The following is a 12,126-nucleotide window of genomic DNA, read 5'->3' as shown; positions in this document are numbered from 1 at the left end:
CGATCATTCAAACATTGAATTGAAAGCTAAAACTGTGAATTAAAATAGCGCTTGAAAACTTAGATTTAAAAACAGTCAGTAAATTGCAAGATCTTCCGGAAGACTGTTCCACAGTACAGGGGCCGCACAAGAAAAGGCCCTTTGCCCGTATGATTTAAGCTTATAGTTCGGTGTTACAAGGAGAAATTTACCCGAGGAGCGTAATGATATTCTAGGATTGTAAAGAGATAACAGTTCACAGAGACAACTGTCTCTATACCGGCGTTACGTTATCGTACTGGTTGGTCCCTGTGAGGAGACGCGCAGCGCTGTTCTGAACATACTGTAGTCCCTGAGTCTGATTCTTGGAAAGCCCGGATAAAACGGAAATTCAATAATCAAGCTTTGAATTGATAAATGTATGAATGAGGGTCTCGCAGTGCTGAAAAAGATATAAATTTCCTAATTTTGGCTATGTTATTTAGATGGTAAAATGCAGATTTGCAAATAGAAGCAATCTGTTTATCCATAGACGCCAAATTGTGATAAGATCAGATCCGGCATATATATAATTGAGTGCAGGAGTCGGCCGATGGCGAACGTTAAGAACTAACAGTTCCGTTTTATCACCATTCAATTTCAACTTGTTTGTCATCATCCATTGTTCAATATCTTTAAATACACAGTTCAACTCGAGATGCGGAATACTCAGGTTCCCCTACAGCTGTTTGACAAAAGTTTAAATAAATTTGCGTCTCATCCGCATAGAAGTGATAAGACATGTTGTGCTGTTTGATTACATTAGCAAGCGGGGCAGTGTACACGGAATATAACATAGGCCCTAAAACAATTATGATTATTTAGTGTAGCATGAGAGCTGCGCAGTTCATTCGATATTGTGGTCTGCGGAGTCCCAATAAAGCTGCTATGTTGTCGTTGTCTACAAGTTTTCATTTCGATGCTGTCAAAGATGAGCTCATCACTTCCATTATCATGACAAGACTTGAACGAACTAGTCTAATCTTTCCTGGAGAATCGATCGACAAAATGTCGTTGATTTTAAAACATATTATAGACAAAAGGTACATGATGTTGCGCGTACAATCTTGAGAACGTTTGAAGCATCCATTGTACCATTTTTCATTCTTATTTATATGCAGAGCATGTGCAGCAATGATGATGATGAACTTTATTTTAAGTGTCTAGTTTTCTAGTGCTGGTGCACTAATTTGGGACACTGTAAATTGAAATCAACGCAAATCAAAGAAAAAGTTCATTTTTAAAACTGGAGACGACAAACAACAGTATAACTCCACAAAGAACATTCCATTACTATCTGAGAAGGATTACAAACGATCGCCAACCGAAAAGACAGAACTTCTCTGCAAGCGAATGAGATGGAAAGCATTTTTCTTCTTAAAGCCTAACGTGAACAGCAATACAGGAAGGAAACGTTTGGCTTTTACTCGAGGAAAATACCGCCACAAATAACTGAAATTCTTAACTTTGAGAAAAGGCTCCTTCACATGACCGCAAACATCAAATTCCGCAAAGTCAACTGCTCCTTTCAGCGGAAAGTTTCTTAGATATCCTTGACCGAATTAAAACCAAAGTTGTCCACGCTCTCAAGCTAAATCAGTGAAAGAACACCGAAGCCGTTCTTAATTGGCTTAACAGCATCCAATGCAAAGCAACTTGCTCATTCATTGCCTTCGACGTTGTTGACTTTTATCCGTCTATCTCTATTGAATTACTTAATACGTCAACATCTCTAACGATGATCATCACATCATCCTCCAAGCATCCTCCTCTCTTCTTTACAACAACGGTCAATTATGGACCAAGAAAACATCATCTAATCTCTTTGACATCATCATGGATAGTTATGATGGGAGAACTGATGGTGCTGAATCGTGAGAACTTGTTGGCGCATACCTGCTACACTTTATAAAATATGAGTTTCGGGATATGTGCGATTTTGGCCTGTACAGAGACGATGATCTTGGAGTTTCCAAAGCAACTCCCAGACAAACAGATCTGATTAAGAAGAAGCTTTGTGCCATCTTCAGCAAAAACGTTCTGAGAATCACGATCGACGCAAACAAACAAATGGTAAACTTCCTCGACGTAACTCTAGATTTAAAGAATGTGGTACACACAGAACCTTTCATAACCTTTGTTTTTCACCGCAATCAGCACGTCCCTCTATTTCCAGAAAGCATCGTCATCGCAATGCCATCTGGTACAACCCCCTGTTCAGCAGAAACGTAGCCACCAACGTTGGACGTACATTTTTCAAGATCCTTGACGAAGAATTCCATACAAATCACATCCTCCACAAAATCTTCAACCGGCCTACAATTAAAATCAATTGCAGCTGTATGCCAAATCTCACGCAGAAAATCAACAACAAGTACATCCTACGTTCCACAAATGATCCACCGAAATCATGCAACTGCCGAAAGCCAGCTGACTGTCCTTTGAACGGTATCAGTTGCCAGTATGCCGGTATGAATGCTTTTGTGTGCCTTTAAGAATAGTACGCAATCCTATTTGGATGAACCCACTTATTAAATATTTGTTAAAGATCAAGGCCAAAGTAACAGGTTCCTATAAAGATCTATTGAAGAGAATCTCTAAAGCCATTATGGATAATAGAGTTCGTTTAAATTCTGCTAATGGTATCGGAAGTCGAGAGTGGTGCAAAACTGATAACAAATACCATCTGCAGTTATAAAGCTTCTTCTCGTTGTACACAAACCGAAGCGGAAATTTGGGTTCTCAACTGCTTTTTCGGTCAGTTGTGCACTGATAATGATTATCATAAACCAGAGCCCATATCAGTTCCATCTGATGCTGAAATACCACGCGTAAACGAGGTATGGAGGTCACCCCTAGGTTTGAAGAAGACAGCCACCGGTCCAGATCCCTTTTTGGATATGGAAGGACCATGCTGAAATTCTTACTCCTGTGGTAGCTAAAATATGGAACCTGCCCTTTGAAAGCCATGCATGGTCGAGTTCGTGGAAGAGTGCCAACATAACCCCTCTTCCCAAGGTTGAAATTCCCAAGGAAGGTGACGACTTTAGAGGAATAAACATAACCCCAGTTATTGCTAGAGCATTCGAAAAGGTTGTTTATAAGTCTTATGTTAAGAACATTGTCGAGAGTAGCTTGAGCCCCACACAGTTTGCTTAAAGAGAAAGTGGCAGTTGTACTGACGCTCTTTTAACAATGCAACATGAAATTCTTAAGTCTTTGGATCAAAAGGGATGCAATGCAGTTAGGGTGCTTGCAATGGATTTCAGTAGTAAGGCCTTTGACACTGTTAAACACGATTTGTTATATATTTTTAATTGGTACTTAAGCTTTATTACTGATAGGAGACAAGGGGTTGCCTGCACTAGCATCACTTGTGATTGGATCAGCGTGAACAAAGGCACCACGCAAGGAAGTGTTAGTGGCCCCTCTTTATTTAATATATTCATAAATGATCTGCAAACAGATCCAGAGTCTAACTCTTTGTTGTTCAAGTATGCAGATCATTCCATTCTTATTATTCCTGTTTGGAAAAAAGGTGATAGTAATTCTGCAACTCATGTAGTTAACAACTTCATAGAATGGTCAATCGATAATGGTATGAAATGTAATTTCTCTAAATGTAAACAAATGGTTTCCCGAAAGAAAGGCTACAATAATGTACTAGAGACAGTACAGAATATCCCCCGGGAATATCCCGCAACATCCAGAACTATGTATCTTAGGGGTTACATTTCACGAAAATTGTAGGTTCTCTATTCATGTCAAGAATAAGTTGGCCGCAGCTAATAGATGTCTATACATTCTAAGAACTCGTGGAAGGAAGGGTATTGTCAAGCGGAGTTGGATAACTTATTCAGCACTTTAGTTTTGCCTAAGCTTATGTACGGAATATCTGTATACGGTTCATCTCCACCAGAACTTAATACCATACAATGTTTTCTTGATCGTTGTCATAAACGAAGATATACGTCTTCTCCTGTTTCCATTATTAATTGCTTATAGAAAAGTCCGATAAAGGTATTTTCAAGAAATTAAGCGAGTGTGAAGGTCATCCTTTACATAACTTCCTTCCTAGGATTAACCCTGCTACCCTTAAGCTTAGACAAGTCAAGCCTACATTTCTGATTTGTAAGACCGAACGTTTTAAAAATGCTTTTATTAACAGACTTAGTTTTCATTACAATTTAGCTATTAGAAATTAATGCATATTTCGCCCTTTTTTAAGTATTTAATAGTTATAATCAATGTAACACTTGATATGTATTTTATCAGTGAAATAAAGACTACTACTACTACTACTACTACTACTGCTACTATTAGTAATCGGATCCTTGCTTTATACGTAAAGGGTTCTGGGATCGCCAGGGGCCAAACTGGCAAGTCGTTGTGAGGAAATGTGTGGCGGAAACTTATTCCACGTCCAAAAAACGATTTTGGAGAGAGATCAACGCTTTTCTCGACAGAGTTTTATCAGAAATCGATTTTGGCAATATTGATACCTGGCAAGTGCAAGTCTTTGTTTGAATCACATCAGATAAAATTTGCTGATTCACTTCCTTGCTTGCGTAAGGTTTATTGTGAAATGGTCTCAGAATATTACAAAATTAGGAATCATAAAATGATTTCGCTAGTTTATTTTAGACATACTCCATAAATTTAATTACAGAAACATATCCAAATATGTTAAGATGGGCAGTGTTCTAAAAAATTAAACCAGTTAAAAAAAAATGAACTTTTTCAAACCGAAAACAAAATTAAACCACAAAATATATATGATGGTGTGATCTTTTTATATACTATTAAATTTTGGCGGTCTAATTTACGCATTCACGCTTGCGCGCAGACTCATCTTTCCATAACCACGAATATTTCTTTTTTGTTTGTTTAGATGAGTTCATCGAAAAGTGCCAGTCCGCGACTTGTTTCAGAAGACATAATGGCGATAACACAGGCGACAAGTCATATCACAGAAATAGTCAGCACCAAATTCGAAGAAGCTAAGACAGTGATTGATGGTTTTGAAATGAGACTGGACAGCTCGTAAGGAAAAGACGAAGAATTTATGAAAGAAGTTGCTGAAAGTTTAGAAATATTCGAAACGTCTTTAAGAGAGTGTCTCACTCTTTTAAAAGAGGAAAGAAGAAGAAGAAGAAGTACAGAAGCAGTTGAAATTCTGGAAGAACATGTTCAAACTGTTCTGGGGGCCGATGTAGCTATAGAGCAGTTGGAATTGTTGGAGGAGGATATTTGCTCGGAATCGGCACCTATTGAGACCCCCATCTATCTCGAACATGTAGAATATGTGAGTAAAAAGGATGGTGCGGGTTTGGAAGATTTAGAACCGTTAACCGACCTTTTGAAGAAGACAGGTGATGACTTGGCAAATGTCAAGAAAACCACAAGTGACAGGTTTGATTTCTTTTTTAAAAGGCTTCGAACTGTGGAAAGCAGATTTGAGAACATCGTAAAAGGAAATGAAAACAAGAGAAGTGAAATCATGAAAACGATTTCAGTTCTTTTTAAATCGTTAGAGGAAGGAGAAGGTTTACAAAACCCCTTTAAACCATATTGGGCCACATAGTTTAATTTCGCAACAGAAATTAAGATTAGGAGGATGCATGACATTCATTGCTGTAGGGACGACAAATAAACTAAAGAGAGCTCATGGACAGTCTTAAAATTGACGGTAGAACTTTAGGATTAAGATCAGTGCTGTCAGCATTATCCGTGATTCAATCGGTAGCTGGTGTAACTCTCGAAAAGCAGGGGTGATATACTCTCTCTCTTTAGTCCCCAGTAATTAGGTGTGCGTTATCGCGTTCACGACGTTTTTGAGCTACGAACGGCAATCAAAAGTTAACTGTTTTCCTCTCTTACACGTCTTGACACTACTTCATTAGAACGGCTAAATATCTTTTTGCTCTTAGAGACGATTACTAAAAAAAAACTGACAGAGACTGCTGTCCTGGCGTGCCGAAATGTTCATTGCCGGTTTCCGTCTGTGGCTCAAAAATGCCCCGTGCGTAAGCTCGATCCCTAATGGTTTATGCAGTTCCTGTTTTGGACGACCGTGAAGGGCGCTCTTTCCATACTCCAAGCGTGATATTAGGAGTCAAGTGCCTAAAATGGCAGAACTTCTGATTCTGCATGCTCCTCCTCCAGTGCCTGAGATTGTGCGGAAAAGTGGCCTGGTCAAACGATAAATGTTGATCGATCCAACATTTTGAAAGTTACCGGGTGACCAAACGATATGAAACATCCTTTCCAAATACTTAAACATAACACGCATAGGGTTGTGGGTAAGATGTCTATGACATCTATGGCAACGACTCAGTTTGGTAGTCACAATGGGCGTGCGCGCGTGTACCATGTTGTTGATACAGGCCAAACGAAAAGAATTACACACATCCATCATCAGAACAAAAGAAATTTTGTAAGATTTATGCTATATCAAACATGTTGCAACATGATCCAATCAACGTTTAAGCGTTCGGCCACCGTGTTTGATGACCATTGAACATATTATGTCCAATGGTCATCAAACACGGTGGCCAAAAGCTAAAACGTTGATTCACCCTACATGTGTGATCGTCCAATACTTATCGTTTGGCCGGGCCTTCACGTTTCATGAAGATCCTTGAAACTGGGATCTTTGTATTGACAGCTTACTCTCTAAAGTCGGTAGTTGACTGTATAGTCTCAAAGTATGTAAGTGTTACGGGTACACTAAAGAGTTATTTGCCTCAGTTGTTCAAACGATGAATAGCGCTATCCGCCGGTTAAACTGATCACTATCCAGCAGATAAGTCAATTGCGCTATCCAATGGTTGGTGATTTATCCGTTGCATGGTGTTATACATCTTTTGAACAACTGGGGCCAGCTCATCAATCTCTTCGAATCCTTGATAATGTCATTATTTTTGTATGGATTAGAAGTTTGCAGGGTTTCTCAGTGCCTTTAAAGGCAAATATTTAGATGAGACCCCAGTTGTAGAAACGATGGATAGCGCTATCAGCCGGATAAATCACTATCCAGTGGATAAGTAATAGTGAAACCAATTGCGCTAGTGCTATCCAATGGATAGTGATTTATCCGGTGGATAGCGTTATCCACTTTTTGGATACCTGGGGCCAGATGGACACCTTCGTCAGGCGTGCCTATCGTTTTGATTATACAAGTAAGATCATTTTCGTAGGAGTATATTGTAGGGACCGTAACTTGATTAACAGAATCTCTGGTGACACTCAGTTCATGTATTTTATGACTATGTAGTCTCCTTCTAAACGTAATAGGAATAGGGAAAGAGAAACAGGCCATGACTTCGTATTCTCCAGAGTGACTGAAACCGAACATTTCAAGAAGGCGTTTGCAAAAATATATCCCTTTGGATTAATTTTTGTAACTTTGCAATACACTGTCTTTTGTTGATTGTAAAACCATGCATATGTTGTGTTCGATTCTTAATAAATACTTCTACTTCTACAAAAGTTTGAGATTTTCTTTGGCAACGGATTTGCGCGTGCGAACAAGAAGCCTGCTTTCTTGTATGTCCCATTTATGTGCATGGCTATATGAAACACAGTGAACGAAACGACAGAACAACAACAACAGCTGTTAAGAATCCCAACTGGCCAGAGGTAAACCAGTTGGCTATTTACAAATGCAGCTAAGAAGTTGAACCAGTGAATATCAGGATCAATTCGTTACGCGCGAGTGTGTATTGATATGTTCTTTTTTAGCGGAGCTCCGAGGGCGCAAAAGACGCGCGCGGAGCACCATTGGTAAGAAAATATAGTAATCCATCTGCGAGAAAATTTGGTTTTGATCACCGTACGACCGTGTGTCCACCCCTTCATGTATGCTAATATGACCAGTATCACGTGACTATATTGCCGGGTCAAGTTTAGAGTTCATCGCGGTCAGCTTTTTTTAAAAGTTGACCGCTGACCAGGTACTGGGTTTCGATTGGATGGAAAGCCAGGTTAACTTATTGTGATGACTAGACGCTAAGTGAGTGTAAACAGGGTTGCCTTTGGTACGTGTTTGTCCTCCTCAAATTTCCGTACTCATTCCCAAACACCCTAACAAATTAATGATGAATGGTATATGAAATGAATCATATATGAACTGCGGATATGAAATCAAGTGAAGCTATGATCTTCGCAGTTATGAACGCAATTTTTGCAATTGCGTAGAGAAGCCTGAAAAATTCAGGACTTCAACGGGGTTTGAACCCGTGACCTCGCGATTCCGGTGCGACGCTCTAACCAACTGAGATATGAAGCCACTGACGTTGGGAGCTGGTCATTTGTGGGTTCTAATGATCCCGTGAGGAATGAATCAATGATGAATGGTATATGAAATGAGTCATATATGAACTGCGGATATGATATCAAGTGAAGCTATGATCTTCGCAGTTCATAACTGCGAAGATCATAGCTTCACTTGACTAACAAATTATCAGTCCGGAAACGAAACACTCTTTATTAGTTTGTTCGTTGAACAAAGTATAGGATTGGACTCCCTTTTTGGACTTTGTACTTTTTAAATTTTTCGGGGGGCGAGGGGATCTGACTGCGCATGCGTAAGATTTTTCTGTCTCGTAGAAGGCAGCCATATAACCGAGAGATGAGCCTGCAGAGACTTTGGACTTTGATAATGCCGAGCCTCAGCAGTCAATTGAGATGAAGGGAAAGATCACAGTAGAGGAGATAGCGTCAGCCATCAAGCAGACCAAAGGAAATAGGGCCCCAGGAGAGGATCGTGTGACAGCGGACATGCTCAAAGCAGACCCGCACCTTAGTGCACAGATGCTCGTGAAACTGTTCAACCAAGCATGGGAGGAGGAGAAGGTGCCTGACGATTGGAAGAAGGGCATCATCGTGAAACTCCCAAAGAAAGGAAACCTCTCAATGTGTGGTAACTGGAGAGGAATCAACCTCCTATCGGTGCCAGGGAAGATCTTCTGTAGAGTCCTACTCCAGAGGATTCGGCAGGGAGTCGACAAGCGGCTTAAAGAGGAGCAAGCCAGATTCAGGAGTGGCCGCTCATGTACTGACCAGATCTTTGTGCTCAGGAACATAGTGGAGCAATCTCTTGAGTGGAATTCGTCTTTGTACATAAATTTCATAGACTTCGAGAAAGCTTTCGATAGCATTCACCACCCTTCCCTTTGGCACATCGTGAGTCTGTATGGCCTCCCACCCAAAGTAATTAACATCGTCAAAGACATGTACGCCAACAATTTGTGTTGTGTGCGACATGAAGTTCAACACAGTGAGTGGTTCCAGGTCAAGACCGGTGTTCGGCAGGGCTGTATCATTTCACCGCTCGTCTTCCTCATCGTAATTGACTACGTCAAGAGGACAGCTACTGCTGAAAAGCCCCGTGGCTTGGTCTGGGGATTGTTTCACCGCCTGGACGACATCGACTTCGCAGACGATCTCGCTGTCTTAGCCCACACGCACAGTGACATTCAGGAAAAGACGGATAGGGTGGCATCAACTGCCAAGAAAGTTGGGCTGAAGATTCATGCAGCAAAGACCAAGGTCATGAAGGCAAAAAACAAGTTCAGACTACCTGTGACAGTAGAAGGCGAACCACTGGAGGAAGTCAAAGACTTCAAGTACCTTGGGAGCTACATTTCATCCGACAGCAACATTGACAAAGAGGTGTCTACCAGAATTGGTCTTGCAGCTCAGGCATTCAAGAAACTGAACAACATTTGGAAGTCCACAACTCTCAGTACCAAAACTAAGCTCAGAATCTACCAGTCCAACGTACGTTCAACTCTTCTCTACGCCTCAGAGACGTGGAGAACCAACAAGAAGTTGGAGAGCAAACTTCGGGGCTTCGAAGGGAGATGCTTACGGAGAATATTGAAAGTCAGGTGGCAAGAAAAGGTGTGCAATGAGGAGATCTGGAGGCGCACAGGGGTGAACAACATCGTTCTGGAGGTGAAAAGAAGACGGTGGACGTGGCTTGGCCATGTCCTTCGCATGAAGAAAGGCCGGCACCCGCTCGAGGCGCTGTCTTGGGCGCCCCCTGGGAAGAGGCACCGGGGGAGACCACTCGGCACTTGGCGGAGGACCATTGAGGACGAAATGAAAACAGCTGGAAAGACGTGGAACGAGCTGCGGTAGCTGACCCAGGACCGGTCTGAATGGAAGAAGTTTGTCGGTGCCTCATGCTCCCCCAGGGGGGCTCCGAGGATTGAGTGAGTGAGTGAGAAGGCAGCCCAAGTAAGATTCGAACTCGGTAACTCTCCCTTCAGAGACAATCACCACGGTAGACTATGTGACAGATCAAAGAGGAAGTATGTATTAAAGAATTGTGTGCGCGACCAGAAACAAGTTTTTGTGTTTTCTTTGCAAGCAATGCAATATCCGGTTATCGTATGACTCCGTAACGCACATCATAATTTTGTAATTGTCCCGGTATTGTTAAGAAAAAGTGTTAAATATTTTTAAATACCATAGTAGAGACTGGCAAACCATCTGTTTACTAGTTTTGATTGGAGTCAACGCCGTTAACAACAGTTTAAAATGTAAGCAACTACCTACGATCGCACTTAATCCTATCATTGGGTCAGGGAATATGGACTTCGGACTACGGAATTGACATTGGATTTGGACCAAGATATTGTAACATTAAAAATCCTACTGAAATACTCTGAACTTAAAGCAAATCGGCTGAAAATCCTTCGAACAAAGTGTAGACTCTCCGTAGCCTCTTGTTTTTAAAATGTCTTCTTGTTAGTATTTAAAATAATTTGTAAAGTAGTTTTTAACTTAAAATAGTTTTTAAAATAGCCTCTTGTTAGTTGTTTCATAAATTAAATTTGGTCCAGAACGTAAAAATTCACCTAAATGCTCAGCAGATAAGCTTAATTAAAGAAATGTTGTTGGCTTCCCAAATTAACTTCATGTTACACCAGAATGACTGAAAACAGCAAGAATTTTTGTCATCGTAATGAAAACTGCTCCCATATCAAATTTTCAACAAACGTATGCAAAGTAGTTCATATTTACACAACATGATGAATCCACAGAATCCAAGAAGGCAGAAAAATCTCACAAAAACCTTTTCCAGCCAAAAATTTTATTGAAACAAGAAACAGATTTGCCTTTAGAGGGAAGAAAGAAATTTCCATTTCATTGCTTGCTTGCGTGCGTGCAAACAAGCAACACACTCCTTGGCTTCTTTCACGATTTTTTCCCTGTTGTTTGAGTACTTGATCGTGAGTTGAGTTATGTTTTTAAGATTCTACTTTCTACGATATAGCAGCTCATTAGACGTCAGTAAACATCACCAGCCGTTATTACACGTTACCAGCAGTTACTACCGGTCAGTAGACGTTAGTACACATCACCAGCCGTCATTACATGTTCCTAGCGTTTACTACTCGTCACTAGACATTAATGCATATCACTACCCGTTATTACACATTACTAGGAGTCACTATTCGTCGTTGGACGTTACTACACACCACTAGCCGTTTTTTTTTTTTTTCAATTCATTTATTTAAATACAGTACTTACATTACTTACAATACACCGTTACTTACACTACTACTGCTACTCACAAAAACTATCTTAACTTACACTACTAATACTATTCACAATATCGTACTTTCCATGGTTCACTATACTTGGCAATCATTACATATAAAAATAAAAATAAATTAATTAATTAATTAAAAATAAATAAATAAAAGAATAAAAAATATATTTTAAAAAAAAACCTGTCTATGTATGAATGAGTGTCTAAAAGCTCATGATCACGGATGCTCGAACGCTTAGTGACTCCGTGGATAATTTGCTCTTTAAAAATACTTTGAACGCTGTTATGCTGTAAGATTCACTTTCTTTGGCTGCAGTATAGATGTAGTAACAGGCTACTATAAGGCACAGGTTGACAGCGCGAAAAAATCGCTTCTCGGGGTGATGTGCGTATATTTTAGCATTGTTCGTCAGAGCTACCGTCGTCAAGTTATTAGAGTTCCACCAAGAGGCAAAAAGGTTCCAGAAAGTATGAACGTGCTGACATTCTACGAACAGATGCTCTAAGGTCTGTCTTACACCACACAATTGACATTCATCGTT

The 12,126-nt window shown here is 40.3% G+C and overlaps 1 protein-coding gene across 1 annotated transcript in view; it reads left to right on the top strand.

Annotated features, from left to right (window-relative positions):
• The window catches only part of LOC138033457 (uncharacterized), a 16,395-nt gene extending 11,330 nt beyond the window's left edge, over window positions 1-5,065 (top strand). The window contains exons 6-7 of the mRNA XM_068881199.1: window positions 2,957-3,111; window positions 4,910-5,065. Of these exons, the coding sequence (XP_068737300.1) occupies window positions 2,957-3,111; window positions 4,910-5,065 (311 nt within the window). The remainder of the gene's footprint in view (window positions 1-2,956; window positions 3,112-4,909) is intronic.
• Window positions 5,066-12,126: the final 7,061 nt, after the last annotated feature.

The sequence above is a fragment of the Montipora capricornis genome, chromosome 14 (genome assembly GCF_036669925.1).
Source record: "Montipora capricornis isolate CH-2021 chromosome 14, ASM3666992v2, whole genome shotgun sequence".
Lineage (NCBI taxonomy): Eukaryota > Metazoa > Cnidaria > Anthozoa > Scleractinia > Acroporidae > Montipora > Montipora capricornis.
The sequence above is the reverse complement of the archived record's forward strand: the minus strand, read 5'-3'. Positions and strand labels throughout refer to the sequence as shown.